Source organism: Macaca fascicularis, chromosome 19, assembly GCF_037993035.2.
Source record: "Macaca fascicularis isolate 582-1 chromosome 19, T2T-MFA8v1.1".
NCBI classification, from domain to species: domain Eukaryota; kingdom Metazoa; phylum Chordata; class Mammalia; order Primates; family Cercopithecidae; genus Macaca; species Macaca fascicularis.
The window spans coordinates 43,480,243-43,492,677 of record NC_088393.1 but is presented as its reverse complement, the minus strand read 5'-3'; the positions used below and the strand labels follow the sequence as shown (position 1 = coordinate 43,492,677).

At 43.0% G+C, this 12,435-nt stretch overlaps 1 protein-coding gene across 32 annotated transcripts in view; it reads right to left on the bottom strand.

The window, feature by feature from the left end:
- Positions 1-1,194: 1,194 nt before the first annotated feature.
- Positions 1,195-12,435, bottom strand: part of ZNF146 (zinc finger protein 146) — a 30,087-nt gene continuing 18,846 nt past the window's right edge. For all 32 annotated transcript variants that reach the window (XR_012427487.1, XR_012427481.1, XR_012427482.1 and 29 more), the window contains one exon: positions 1,195-4,278. Coding sequence is in view for 24 of the 32 variants with exons in the window: in XM_065535439.1 (XP_065391511.1) it covers positions 2,638-3,516 (879 nt within the window). In the remaining 8 variants the exon portion in view is untranslated. The remainder of the gene's footprint in view (positions 4,279-12,435) is intronic.

Below are 12,435 nucleotides of genomic sequence, written 5' to 3'. Positions count from 1 at the left end.
GTTTTCTCTTTTTAAAAATAAAATTAGCTGGGCATGGTGACTCATACCTGTAACGGCAGCACTTGAGGAGATCATGGGAGAATCACTTCACCCCAGGAGTTTGAAACTAATCTGGGCAATATACAGAGACCCCATGGCTACAATTTTTTTTTTAAAATTAATTAGCACAGCATGGTGGTGCATGCCTGTAGCCCCAGATACTTGGGAGGCTGAGGTGAGAGGATTGTGAGTCCAGGAGACAGAGGAGACTGCAGTGAGCCAAGATCCTGCCATGGTATCCTGGCCTGGGCAACAGAGCAAGATGCAAAAAAAAAAAAAAAGATATTATCAAAAATTTAATATTTAATGCACACGTTTCCCATGTATGCAGGAGAGGAAAACTGACATTCCAAAATTAGCATAACTGAAAAAGACCAATTATATGAAGCCTGTGTATGTATGTTTAACAAAAAGTTAAAATTTTCTAAACTCATTCTGCAAAATGTTAGAAATACAAAGACAGGCCGGGCGCTGTGGCTCACGCCTGTAATCCCAGCACTTTGGGAGGCCGAGGTGGGAGGATCACGAGGTCAGGAGATCGAGACCATCCTGGTCAACACGGTGAAACCCCGTCTCTACTAAAAATACAAAAATTAGCCGGGCACGGTGGCGGGCGCCTGTAGTCCCAGCTACTCCGGAGGCTGAGGCAGGAGAATGGCATGAACCCGGGAGGCGGAGCTTGCAGTGAGCCGAGATTGCGCCACTGCACTCCAGCCCGGGAGACAGACCGAGACTCCGTCTCAGAAAAAAAAAAAAAAAAAAAAAGAAAAGAAATACAAAGACAGAGGTCATATAGTGCAGCGGTGCCCAACCTTTTTGGTACCAGGGACCTGTTTCACGGAAGACAGTTTTTTCACGGACGGTTTGTGGGGGGTAGAGGAATGGGGATGGGATGTTTTCAGGATAAAACTGTTCCACCTCAGATCACGCATTACATTCTCTTAAGAAGCGCACAATCTAGATTCCTCACATGCATAGTTCCCAATAGGGTTCGCGCTCCTATGAAAATCTAATGCCACCGCTGATCTGGCAGGAGGTGGAGCTCAGGTGGCAATGCTCACTCACCTGCCACCCACCTCCTGCCATGCAGTTGGGGGGGAGTTGGGGACCCCGATATACTGTGTATACCATGTTAAAATAATTCAAGCATTTGGATTGTGCTGTCCTTTTAAATTTTAATAAAATAGATTAATTTCATATTACATAGAGAGCAAGTCCATCCACTCATTCATGATAAAATTTTAGAAATATTTTCTATAAAATGTTTAGTATTTGATTGGAAATGAATCCAGTATAACATGACTTCCACAGATACAGCATTCCCATCCTCACTCCCATTCTTATTTTGAGAAATTTTAAAAATACAGAAAAGTACAAAAAATAAGACAAGATATCCCTATACCACAATCCAGAATCAATCAGTATCTTCTTATATTTACTTGAAGTCTTTTGAAAGAGAAGTGGATGTTTATATAAAAAGCTGAAGTCCCCTTTAACCAATACCCACCCCACCTCCCACACTCATTACTTTCCCTTCGCCACTCTTCACAGGTGACCACTATCAAGAGTTTGGTCTGTTTCCTTCCAATCCATTTCAAAAACGTGTACATACATATATGCATCCATTACCAAGAGATAGTACTGAGTTTTGTGAGGGAATTTTTAATTCAAATTTACAAAGAGTCACTGTACTATCTGCATCCTTCTGCAACTTGATCCCCCTCAATAATTTTGGGATCTGTTAATACATGTGGATTTCATTTGTTGCATTTTACAGATATACAGTATTCCATAAGAATTTCCCATATTGTTCATGATGAGCTTTCTCCGTTGTTTCTAATTTTTGGCTACTACAAATCAAGCCACAGTAAATATCCTAGTATGTATTTCCTGAGCATTCATACTCACAAGTACAACTGCTAAGTATTTCTGAAGTTGTTACAAGGAATGTTTCCCTATTCCCAAGGTCATATGCATTTTAGTATATAGCTTTTTCATATTTCTGTTTTTAATCTCTGGATTCACTTTTGTGTATAGTTCATGGTCTATTTTTTCCCTCTTGGAGAACAAATTACGTCCACTTAAAAAAAAATAGTTTCATTATTTCCTCACTTCCTGATGCCGCTTGTATCATATTCCAAATTCTAATAAATGCATAGGTCTTTTTCTGAAATCTCTTCTGCTCTGTTGAATCAATACCACAAGAGTCTTAATATTAGTTGTAGATGACCACGTCATCTATTTCTGTCTGTTCCTTTCCAATATTTACAACTTATTCTTCTTGTTACCCGCAAAGATCTCCAGATCGATGGTGGTAGCAATAAAAAACAGGCATCCATTTTCTGTTCCCGTTTTTAGTGAAAATGTGCCTAAACTTTCACCATTATCTCTGCCGCAGGTTTCTTTGTTGGACACAGGCTTTTTATCATACGCATATCTCTCTCTTCAGTACAAATTTTCTGGTGTCCTTTAAGTTTTTAGTACTTGTTAAAGTTAACCTCATTCGTGATGCTTTGCTTCAGAAGCATTATTTCTGGGGTATGATGAGGTGCAAATTTCTAATGAAAGCTTTCCCACGTTCAAGGCGTTCATGGGGTCTTAGTGAGTGTGAATTTTCTGGTGTCTAATGTGGTGTGACTTCTGGCTGAAAGCTTTCCCACATTCACTGCACTGATAAGGCTTCTTACCTGTGTGGATTCTCAAATGCAGAGCAAGGGTTGAGAACTGAGAGAAAGCTTTCCCACATTCATTGCAACCATAGGGCTTCTCACCTGTGTGGCTTCTCACATGCACAGTGAGAGATGAGCTCTGAGAGAAGGCTTTTCCACACACATTGCATTCGTAAGGTTTATCACCTGAATGAATCCTCACATGTACAATAAGGGATGTTCTCTGAGAGAAGGCTTTTCCACATTCGTTACATTCATAGGGTTTCTCTCCAGTGTGAATGTTCTGATGTTTTATGAGGTACTTCTTCTGGCCAAAGGCTGTTCCACATTCACTACATTTAAAAGGCTTCTCTCCAATATGGATTTTCTCATGCTCAGTAAGGTTGGATTTGCCACTGAAGGTTTTTCCACACTCCTTACATACAAAGGGCTTCTCTCCTGTGTGAGTTCTCTGGTGTCTGATGAGGTTTGACTTCTGAATGAAAGCTTTCCCGCAATCTTTACACTCAAAAGGTTTTTCTCCAGTGTGAATTTTCTGGTGCGTAAGGAGGTTTTCCTTCTGGCTAAAGGATTTTCCACATTCATTACATTCGAAAAGCTTCTCGCCGGTATGGGTGTTCTGATGTTTAATGACATACTGCTTTTGGCTAAAGGCTTTTCCACACTCGTTACATTCAAAAGGTTTCTCTCTCGTGTGAAAATGCTCATGCTCAGTGAGGTTCGACTTGTGGCTGAAGACTTTCCCACATACCTTACAGGCAAAGGGGTTTTCCCCACTGTAGATTCTCTGCTGGCTGAGGTGTGACATCTGAATGGAAGCTTTCCCACATTCACAAGGTTTCTCTCCAGTATAAATTTCTTGATGAGTGAGGATTTACTTTTGGCTTAAGATATTTCCACATCTCTTACATTTATAAGGCTTCTGTGTGTGACCTCCCAAATGCAGAGTAAGGGATACGGTTTGAGAGGAAATGTTATCATACTCAGTACATTCAATGCTTTCTCTCCAGAAAAATTTTCTAATATTCAGTGAAGTGTTGCTACCTTCACTGGTTTCTCTCCAGCATGAATTTTCTGCTTCTCAGTGAGACTGTCATCTAGCTACGGGCTTGTCAACACTCCTCAGAAGCACGGGGTTTCTCTTCAGCATGACTTCTACGTGCGATGAAATGTGACATGTGAGTAAAAGTTCCCCCACATTCAGTAAATTCATAGGGTTTCTCTCCAGTATGAACACTCTGGTATGAGATGAGGTACAAATGTTTTAAACCAGAGGCATTTACACTTAAAGGGGGTGAATACCATAAGGAGTAAGCTGTGGTAGAGAAGTTGCCAACTAATTCCCTTGATAATTCTTTCCTGCACAACCTACCTCATGATTTCAGTCCAGGTTGTGTTTCAACCTCAAACTTCAAAAAGCTGTGGCCTTAAAACAAATAAGGTCTGAGAACAGAGGAAGTATTTTTTCTTATATTCAATGCTCTTTCCCTCAGTCTTTACTGGAGATGGATCAACGTGCCTCCGAAGTCCTGGTGCCTCTCTCTCTGTGCATCATCTTCTCAGGCTTCCTCTAAAATAGAGTACAAAGAACCACAGCACAAAGCGGTTAATTCATAAAGTGCCCAGAACCATGGCTGGCACATGGTAGGCCCTTCATCTTGCCTTTATAATACCATCACTTTTATTTGTGAATTTTCCCATTGCTAGCAATAAAACTTTTTGAGATTTACTCTGGTAGCCCATCTTCCAATATGAAAAGAATCTATATATTATTTTATTTTATTTTATTTTTGAGGCAGAGTCTTGCTCTGTCACCCAGGCTGGAGTGCAGTGGCATGATCTCCCCTCACTGCAAGCTCCACTTCCCGGGTTCATACCATTCTCCTGCCTCAGCCTCCCGTGTAGCTGGGACTACAGGTGCCCGCCACCACACCCGGCTAATTTTTTGTGTGTTTTCAGTAGAGACGGGGTTTCATCGTGTTAGCCAGGATGGTCTTGATCTCCCGAGCTCGTGATCCGCTCGTCTCGGCCTCCCAAAGTGCTGGGATTACAGGCTTGCGCCACCGCGCCCAGCTGAGAATCTATATTATTAATGCTTCAACTAAATTATGAGAAGGGAACCCTACTTGAGGTGATCTAGGTAGAAAATTAACATTCATGGGTCTACAAAGCTGAGAGTACTCTTGAAAATTAGCCTTTCCATTTCAGAATTAGGAAGTTGTATAACAAATAATGAAAAATTGCCAAATAGAAGAAAAAGATGACTACATAAAAATTAGAAAGTCCACCTGGGATGCTAGGGAAGAAAAATAATGCTCATATTTCTTTCTTTCTTTTTTTTGAGATGGAATTTCGCTCGTTATCCAGGCTGGAGTGTAGTGGTGCGATCTCGGATCTCGGCTCACTGCAACCTCTGCCTCCTGGGTTCAAGCGATTCTCCTGCCTCAGCCTCTCGAGTAACTGGGATTACAGGCACACGCCACCACACCCGGCTAAATAATGCTCATCTTTCTAAGAAAGGGAATAAATCAACCCACAAGTGCTTCCTCCCAAAACCCCATTAAAACGATAAGAAAGGGGAAAATGGTACAAACTCACAAGAAAAAAAAATTTACAAGAGACACTGGTACACAACAATAGGTATTAACAAACTTTTCAATAATGGAAAGGACACGGAAGAGTTCAATGCACAGCAGAGTCATCTCAGGAAACTCAAATAATGCGAATGTACTGCAGAAGAGAGCGCCAGTGATTTGTACCACAAAATATCGGAAATACTCAGAAAATGAAGTGAATTAGGTTTTTCAAAAGGAATAAAGGATGGTGGCTGAAAAAAAGTGTAAGGAGCAGTTGAATACGCACTGTCCAGTTATGAGAACAAAGGACTGGCCACATCTTCGTATGAAATGGAAGTTTATCCCCTGCAGAAATTTAATCAGAGCTCAGGGGCATCCAGCAAATGAGATGACAGGAATGAGCTGCTACACGGAAATCAGAGATTAAACCCACATATGTGGTAAGAACTGCAGCACCATTCTGCAGCTGAAGACAAAAGATGTTGGCAACCAGGTATATATACCTACGGGCAGGATACGAGAGGATCCTTCTCTGGATAAACCGAAAGGCCCACAATAAACGTCATTAGCAGCCTGGCCAACATGGCAAAACCCTATCTCTACTAAAAATACAATAAATTAGCCTGGTGTGGTGGTGCGCACCTATAGTCCCAGCTGCTTGGGAAGCTGAGGCATGAGAATCGCCTGAACCTGGGAGGCAGAGGTTGCAGTTAGCTAAGATCACAACACCGCACTCCAACTCCAGCCTGGGTGACACAGCAAGATTGTTGCAAAAACAAAACAAACAAACAAAACCTCATTAAGATGCCCCTCCAAGATGATAAGTGTCACTTGTATTCATATTTCATTGGCTAAAACAAAGGACTTGGCCATGGCTGCTCACTGGAGTCACAGTATAATCTTCTGCAAGACGGAGACCAATGGTTCAGTAAGCATTTCACTTTTCAGCCACTGAAGGATACAAGCACCCAGGCACAAAAGAGCTCATGATCACCTTTTAGTGAGCTGTTAACTAATATTCCACTAACCCCACTAACATGAAAGACATCAAAATCAAGAGAAAAAAGTTATGAGAAAATAAAGGCAAGGTCCAGCAGACAACACTAAAACCAATCAGGAATAGGTAGAAGATATTTTGTCAGTTAAAGAACAACAGGGCTTTGTAAGCAAGAAATGGAATGAAAAGTTCCCTTAGAAATTAAGACTGTTGGAGGGAGAGGGGGGAGATAAAGCAGAGCATATCCACATTCATCAATAACAAGTCACCTTGTTCCAGAAGGCATCGCTTGCCTCACCCTAGCAAACTCAGGCATGGCTGGGTGCTCACTTGGCTGATAAAATAGGATCACAGTAGGCCGGGCGCGGTGGCTCGCGCCTGTAATCCCAGCACTTTGGGAGGCCGAGGCGGGCGGATCACAAGGTCAGGAGATCAAGACCACGGTGAAACCCCGTCTCTACTAAAAATACAAAAAATTAGCCGGGCGCGGTTGTGGGCGCCTGTAGTCCCAGCTACTCAGGAGGCTGAGGCAGGAGAATGGCGTGAACCCGGGAGGCGGAGCTTGCAGTGAGCCGAGATCGCGCCACTGCACTCCAGCCTGGGCTGGGCGACAGAGCGAGACTCCGTCTCAAAAAAAAAAAAAAAAAAAAAGGATCACAGTGACAAATGTCATTTCATGGTAGAAATTTCCATGACAAGTTCAGAGGATACACCAAGGAAACATAAAAGCTGAGTAAAAGAAGTTCCAAAAAAAGAAAACTCATTAGAGGAAATATTCAAAGAACAAAAAAACTGCCTCTACTCTAAGTCAAAGGGAAAATTTGAGTAAGAATAAGACCCATACCTAGTCACATTACTGTGACATTTCAAAACAGAAAATACAGAGGTTATAAGTGTTTTCAGAAAGAAAGAAAAAGGCTGGACACAGTGGCTCACACCTGTAATCCCAACACTTTGGGAGGCCAAGGTGGGAAAACCACTTGAGCCCAGGAATTCAAGACCAGGCTGGACAATATAGTGAGACCCCATCTCTACAGAAAAAAAAAAAAAAAAAAAGGAAAGCGTTTCCGAGACCAAAAAGTCTGAGAACAGCTGCTCAAAATATCCATTCAACAAATACTTGTGTCATTACCATGTGCATGGTACAGTTCTAGGCTCTAGGGATAAATAGTATTGAACAAAATTGATAATATCCCCTGCTCTCATCAAGTTTACATTCTAGCGGACATGCTAACAGAATAGAGATGGTTTGTTAAAAAGCAGTCCGGGCACAGTGGCTCCTGCCTGTAATCCCAACATTTTGGGCGGCTGAAGTGGACGGATCACCTGAGGTAAGGAGTTCAAGACCAGTCTGGCCAACATGGCGAAACCATCTCTACTAAAAATACAAAAAAAAAAAAAAATTAGCTGGGCATGGTGGCAGGTGCCTGTAATCCCAGCTACTTGGGAGGCTGAGGCAGAATTGCTTGAACACGGAAGATGGAGGTTGCAGTGAGCCGAGATCACACCAATGCACTCCAGCCTGGGTGACAGAGCAAGACTCTATCTCAAAAAAAAAAAAAAAAAAAAAAAAAAAGTTTTCAGTGCTATGGAAAAAAAGGGAAGCCATAAATAGATTTAATTTCAGAAAGGATGGAATCTGAAAAGGTAAGAATCATGTTAAGACATGAAGAAAATTAAGACAATGATCCTTACAGCTATATGGAGGAAGATCTTTTTTTTTTTTTTTTTGAAACAGAGTTTCACTCTTGTTGCCCAAGCTACAGTGCAATGGCACCATCTCAGCTCACTGCAACCTCTACCACCCAGGTTCAAGCAATTCTCCTGCCTCAGCTACTCTCCCAAGTAGCTGGGATTACAGGCACATGCCACCATGCCCAGCTACTTTTGTATTTTTAGTAGAGATGGGGTTTCACCATGTTGGTCAGGCTAGTCTCGAACTCCTGACCTCAGGTGATCCGCCTGCCTTAGCCTCCCAAAGTGCTGGGATTACAGGTGTGAGCCACCATACCCAGCCTGGAGGAAGAGCTTTCTAAGTAAAAATTAAACAAGTTCACAGGCCCAGAAAAGATCCTGATGAGCTTCAGTGACAGTGATACTTATCAAACATGATGTCCTTCATGTCCTTCTTTGGCTTAGCCTGACCCCCTCCTACCTTTTATTTTTTTACAGACAGGGTCTCACTGTTGCCCAGGCTGGAGCACAGTGGCACAATCATAGCTCAGTAAAGCCTCAAATTCCTGGGCTCAAAGTGATCTTTCTACCCCAGGTTCCTGAGCAGCTAGGACCATAGGCATAGGCCACCATGCCCTGCTACTTTTAAAAACATTTTGTAGAGATGGGGGTCTCATTATATGGCCCAGGCTAGTCTCCAACTCTTGGCCTCAAGCAATCCTACCTCCCCGTCTACCTGAATGCTGGGATTCCAGGTGTGAGCTGATATATCTGGTCCCTATCTTGTAATCTTTTTTTTTTTTGAGATGGAGTCTTGCTCTGTCACCCAGGCTGGAGTGCAGTGGCGCAATCTTGGCTCACTGCAAGCTCCGCCTGCCGGGTTCATGCCATTCTCCTGCCTCAGCCTCCCGTGTAGCTGGGACTACAGGCTCCCACCACCACACCCGACTAATTTTTTGTATTTTTAGTAGAGACAGGGTTTCACCGTGTTAGCCAGGATGGTCTCGATCTCCTGACCTTGTGATCTGCCCATCTTGGCCTCCCAAAGTGTTGGGATTACAGACATGAGCCACTGTGCCTGGCCTTTTAACCTTTTTAGAATCTATACATCTAGGCCGGGCGCGGTGGCTCAAGCCTGTAATCCCAGCACTTTGGGAGGCCAAGACGGGCGGATCACGAGGTCAGGAGATCGAGACCATCCTGGCTAACACGGTGAAACCCCGTCTCTACTAAAAAATACAAAAAACTAGCCGGGCGAGGTGGCGGACGCCTGTAGTCCCAGCTACTCGGGAGGCTGAGGCAGGAGAATGGCCCGAACCCGGGAGGCGGAGCTTGCAGTGAGCTGAGATCGCCCTACTGCACTCCAGCCTGGGCGACAGAGCGAGACTCCGTCTCAAAAAAAAAAAAAAAAAAAAAAAAATAGAATCTATACATCTTCCTGGAAGTGGCTCCCAGAAGTTTTTTTTTTTTTTTTGGAGACAAAGAGTCTTGCTCTGTACCTTAGGCTGGAATGCATGGCACCATTTTAGCTCACTGCAATCTCCACCTCCCAAGATCAAGCAAGTCTCCTGCCTCAGTTTCCCAAGTAGCTGGGATTACAAGCGTATGCCACCACAGTCAGTTAATTTTTGCATTTTTAGTAGAGATGGGGTTTCGCCATGTTGGCTAGGCTGGTCTTGAACTCCTGACCTTAGATGATCTGGCTGCCTTGTCCTCCCAAAATGCTGGGATTACAAGCGTGAACCCCCATGCCTAGACAGAAAGAAAAGTTTAGATTTTTAAGAGATAGCAACCAGATGTAAAGCTTGAACCCTGATTACGGCCTAGAATTTAAAAAAACTATGGAAGGCATTCTGGGGACAATTGGAAAAATGTGAACATAGTCTGGGTAGTCTATAATATTAGGACAATATGGTTAATCTTCTAAGGTGTGATAATGGTATTTCATTATATACGGGGAGCTCTTTTTTGTTTTTTGGTTTTTTTTTTTTTTTTTTTTTTGAGACGGAGTCTTACTCTGTCGCCCAGGCTGGTGTGCAGTGACGCGATCTCAACTCACTGCAACCTTGGCCTCCTGCTTCAACCTCCCAAGTAGCTGGGATTACAGGCATGCGTCACCATGCCTAATTTTTGTATTTTTAGTAGAGACAGGGTTTCACTATGTTGGTCAGGCTGATCTCAAACTCCTGAAATCTGGTGATCCGCCCACCTCCACCTCCCAAAGTGCTGGCATTACAGGCATGAGCCACCACACCTGGCCAGGAACTCCCCTTTTTGGTAGAAAATATATCTCTCTAATTTTTTAGAAGTAAAACATCGTGATGCCTCAGCACACAAAATAAACACACGAATACAGACATACAAAAGCGTGGCAAAATATTAATGATTGAATCCACATGGTGGGTACATAAGAGACTGTTTTACTATTCTTTCACCATTTGTTTTATTTAAAAAATGTTCATATGAAAAAATAATTGAATGGCTGGGCATGGTGACTCACACCTGTAATTCCAGGGGCCAAGAGTTTAAGACAAGCCTGGCCAACGTGGCGAAACCTCGTCTCTACCAAAAATACACAAAATTAGCTGGCTGTGGTGGCACACACCTATAATCCCAGCTACTCAAGAGGCTGAGGCAGGAGAATCACTCGAACCTGGGAGATGGAGGTTTTAGTGAGCCCAGACTGCACCACTGCACTCCAGCGTGGGTGACAGAGCAAGAGTATGTCTCAAAAAAGAAAAGAAAAGAAAAAAGAACTGATCAATACTTCCACACAAAAAATTCATAGATTATTTAACAGCAACTCATGCATTCTCAAACTACTGATCAGAAAAATAAAACATGGACCTGCCTTTCAACAGGATTATGATGCAGACTGTAGACAGCAAAATCTAAAAATGTTTAAGATATCATTTACTGAGGACTTGTAAGTTCCTCTGGAAAACATGAAGTAATGGACAAGCAGAGGGAAGATGAAAAAAGGCAGAAGTAACAGAAACATTTAATGAAAATTGAATTCAAGTTTATATGATAAGTAGTACCTACACAAGTAGAATATTTCATAATCAAAGGCCAAGATTCAAAAATTTTATAAACAGAAATATGTTCATAATCGTAGTCACATAATTTGTATGGTTTTTTTTTTTGAGATGGAGTCTTGCTCTCTTGCCCAGGCTGGAGCGCAGTCTCAGTTCACAGAAACCTCCGCCTCCCGGGTTCAACCGATTCTGCTGCCTCAGCCTCCCGAGTAGCTGGGATGATAGGTGTGCACCACAACGCCCAGCTAATTTTTGTATTTTTAATAGAAACAGGGTTTTATCATGTTGGCCAGGCCAGTCTCAAACTCTTGACCTCAGGTGATCTGCCTGCCTCAGCTCCCAAAGTGCTGGGATTACAGGCGTGAGCCACCGAGCCTGGCCTTTTTTAAAAAAAAAAAAAGATATGGGGTCTCACCATGTTGTCCAGGCTGGTCTAGAACTCCTAGGCTCAAGAGATCTGCCGCCTTGGCTACAGATGTGAGCCACCGTGCCTGGCCCTTTGTTCTCTATTAAAGAGAGCTTAAGTGTGTCTTTTTAAGGCTTGACTGATTCTATTACAAAGACCATGAGAAAAGAAATAATCCAGAAATAACATGAAACTGGTCTGAGGTAATCTCTGGATCTCGAAATAATGGGATGAAAATTGTAATGTGGGTAGCATTCTGACACAATGAGAATGAAATTAGACAGCTGTCTGTCCCATAAACAGGTAAAACTGTGTAAGGCAAGACGGAAACTCTAGAGATGCCAAAATAAGAACTGAGATTACAGTTACTTCTAACTTAAGAATGAGACCGGGTATAGTGGCTCCTACCTGTAATCCTAGCACTTTGAGAGGCAGAGGTGGGCAGATCCCTTGAGGTCAGGAGTTTGAGACCAGTCTGGCCAACATGGTGAAAACTGGTTTCCAAAAAAATACAAAAATTAGCCGGGTGTGGTGGTGGGCACCTGTAGTCCCAGCTACTCAAGAGGCTGAGGCAGGAGAATCACTTGAACCCGGGAAGCAGAGGTTGCAATGAGCCACGATGGGCACCACTGTACTCCAGCCTGGACAACAGAGCGAAACCACGTCTCAAAAAGAAGAAATATTTATTCTTCTAAAATTGTAGTCGGCTCACAGCAACCTCTGCCTGCTGGGTTCAAGTGATTCTCCTGCCTCAGCCTCCTGAGTAGTTGGGATTACAGGCATGTGCCACCATGACCAGCTAATTTTTGTATTTTTAGTAGAGACGGGGTTTCTCCATGTTGGTCAGGCTGGTCTCGAACTCTCGACCTCAGGTGATCCACCCACCTCGGCCTCCCAAAGTGCTGGGATTACAGGTGTGAGCCACCGCACCTGGCTCTCTATCTACTTTTTATGTCTGTGAAAGAGAAAAAAAATGTTAAGAGTAGGAAGTAGTTATAATTCTCATGTCATATGAGAGAGGATGTGAGTAGGCAGC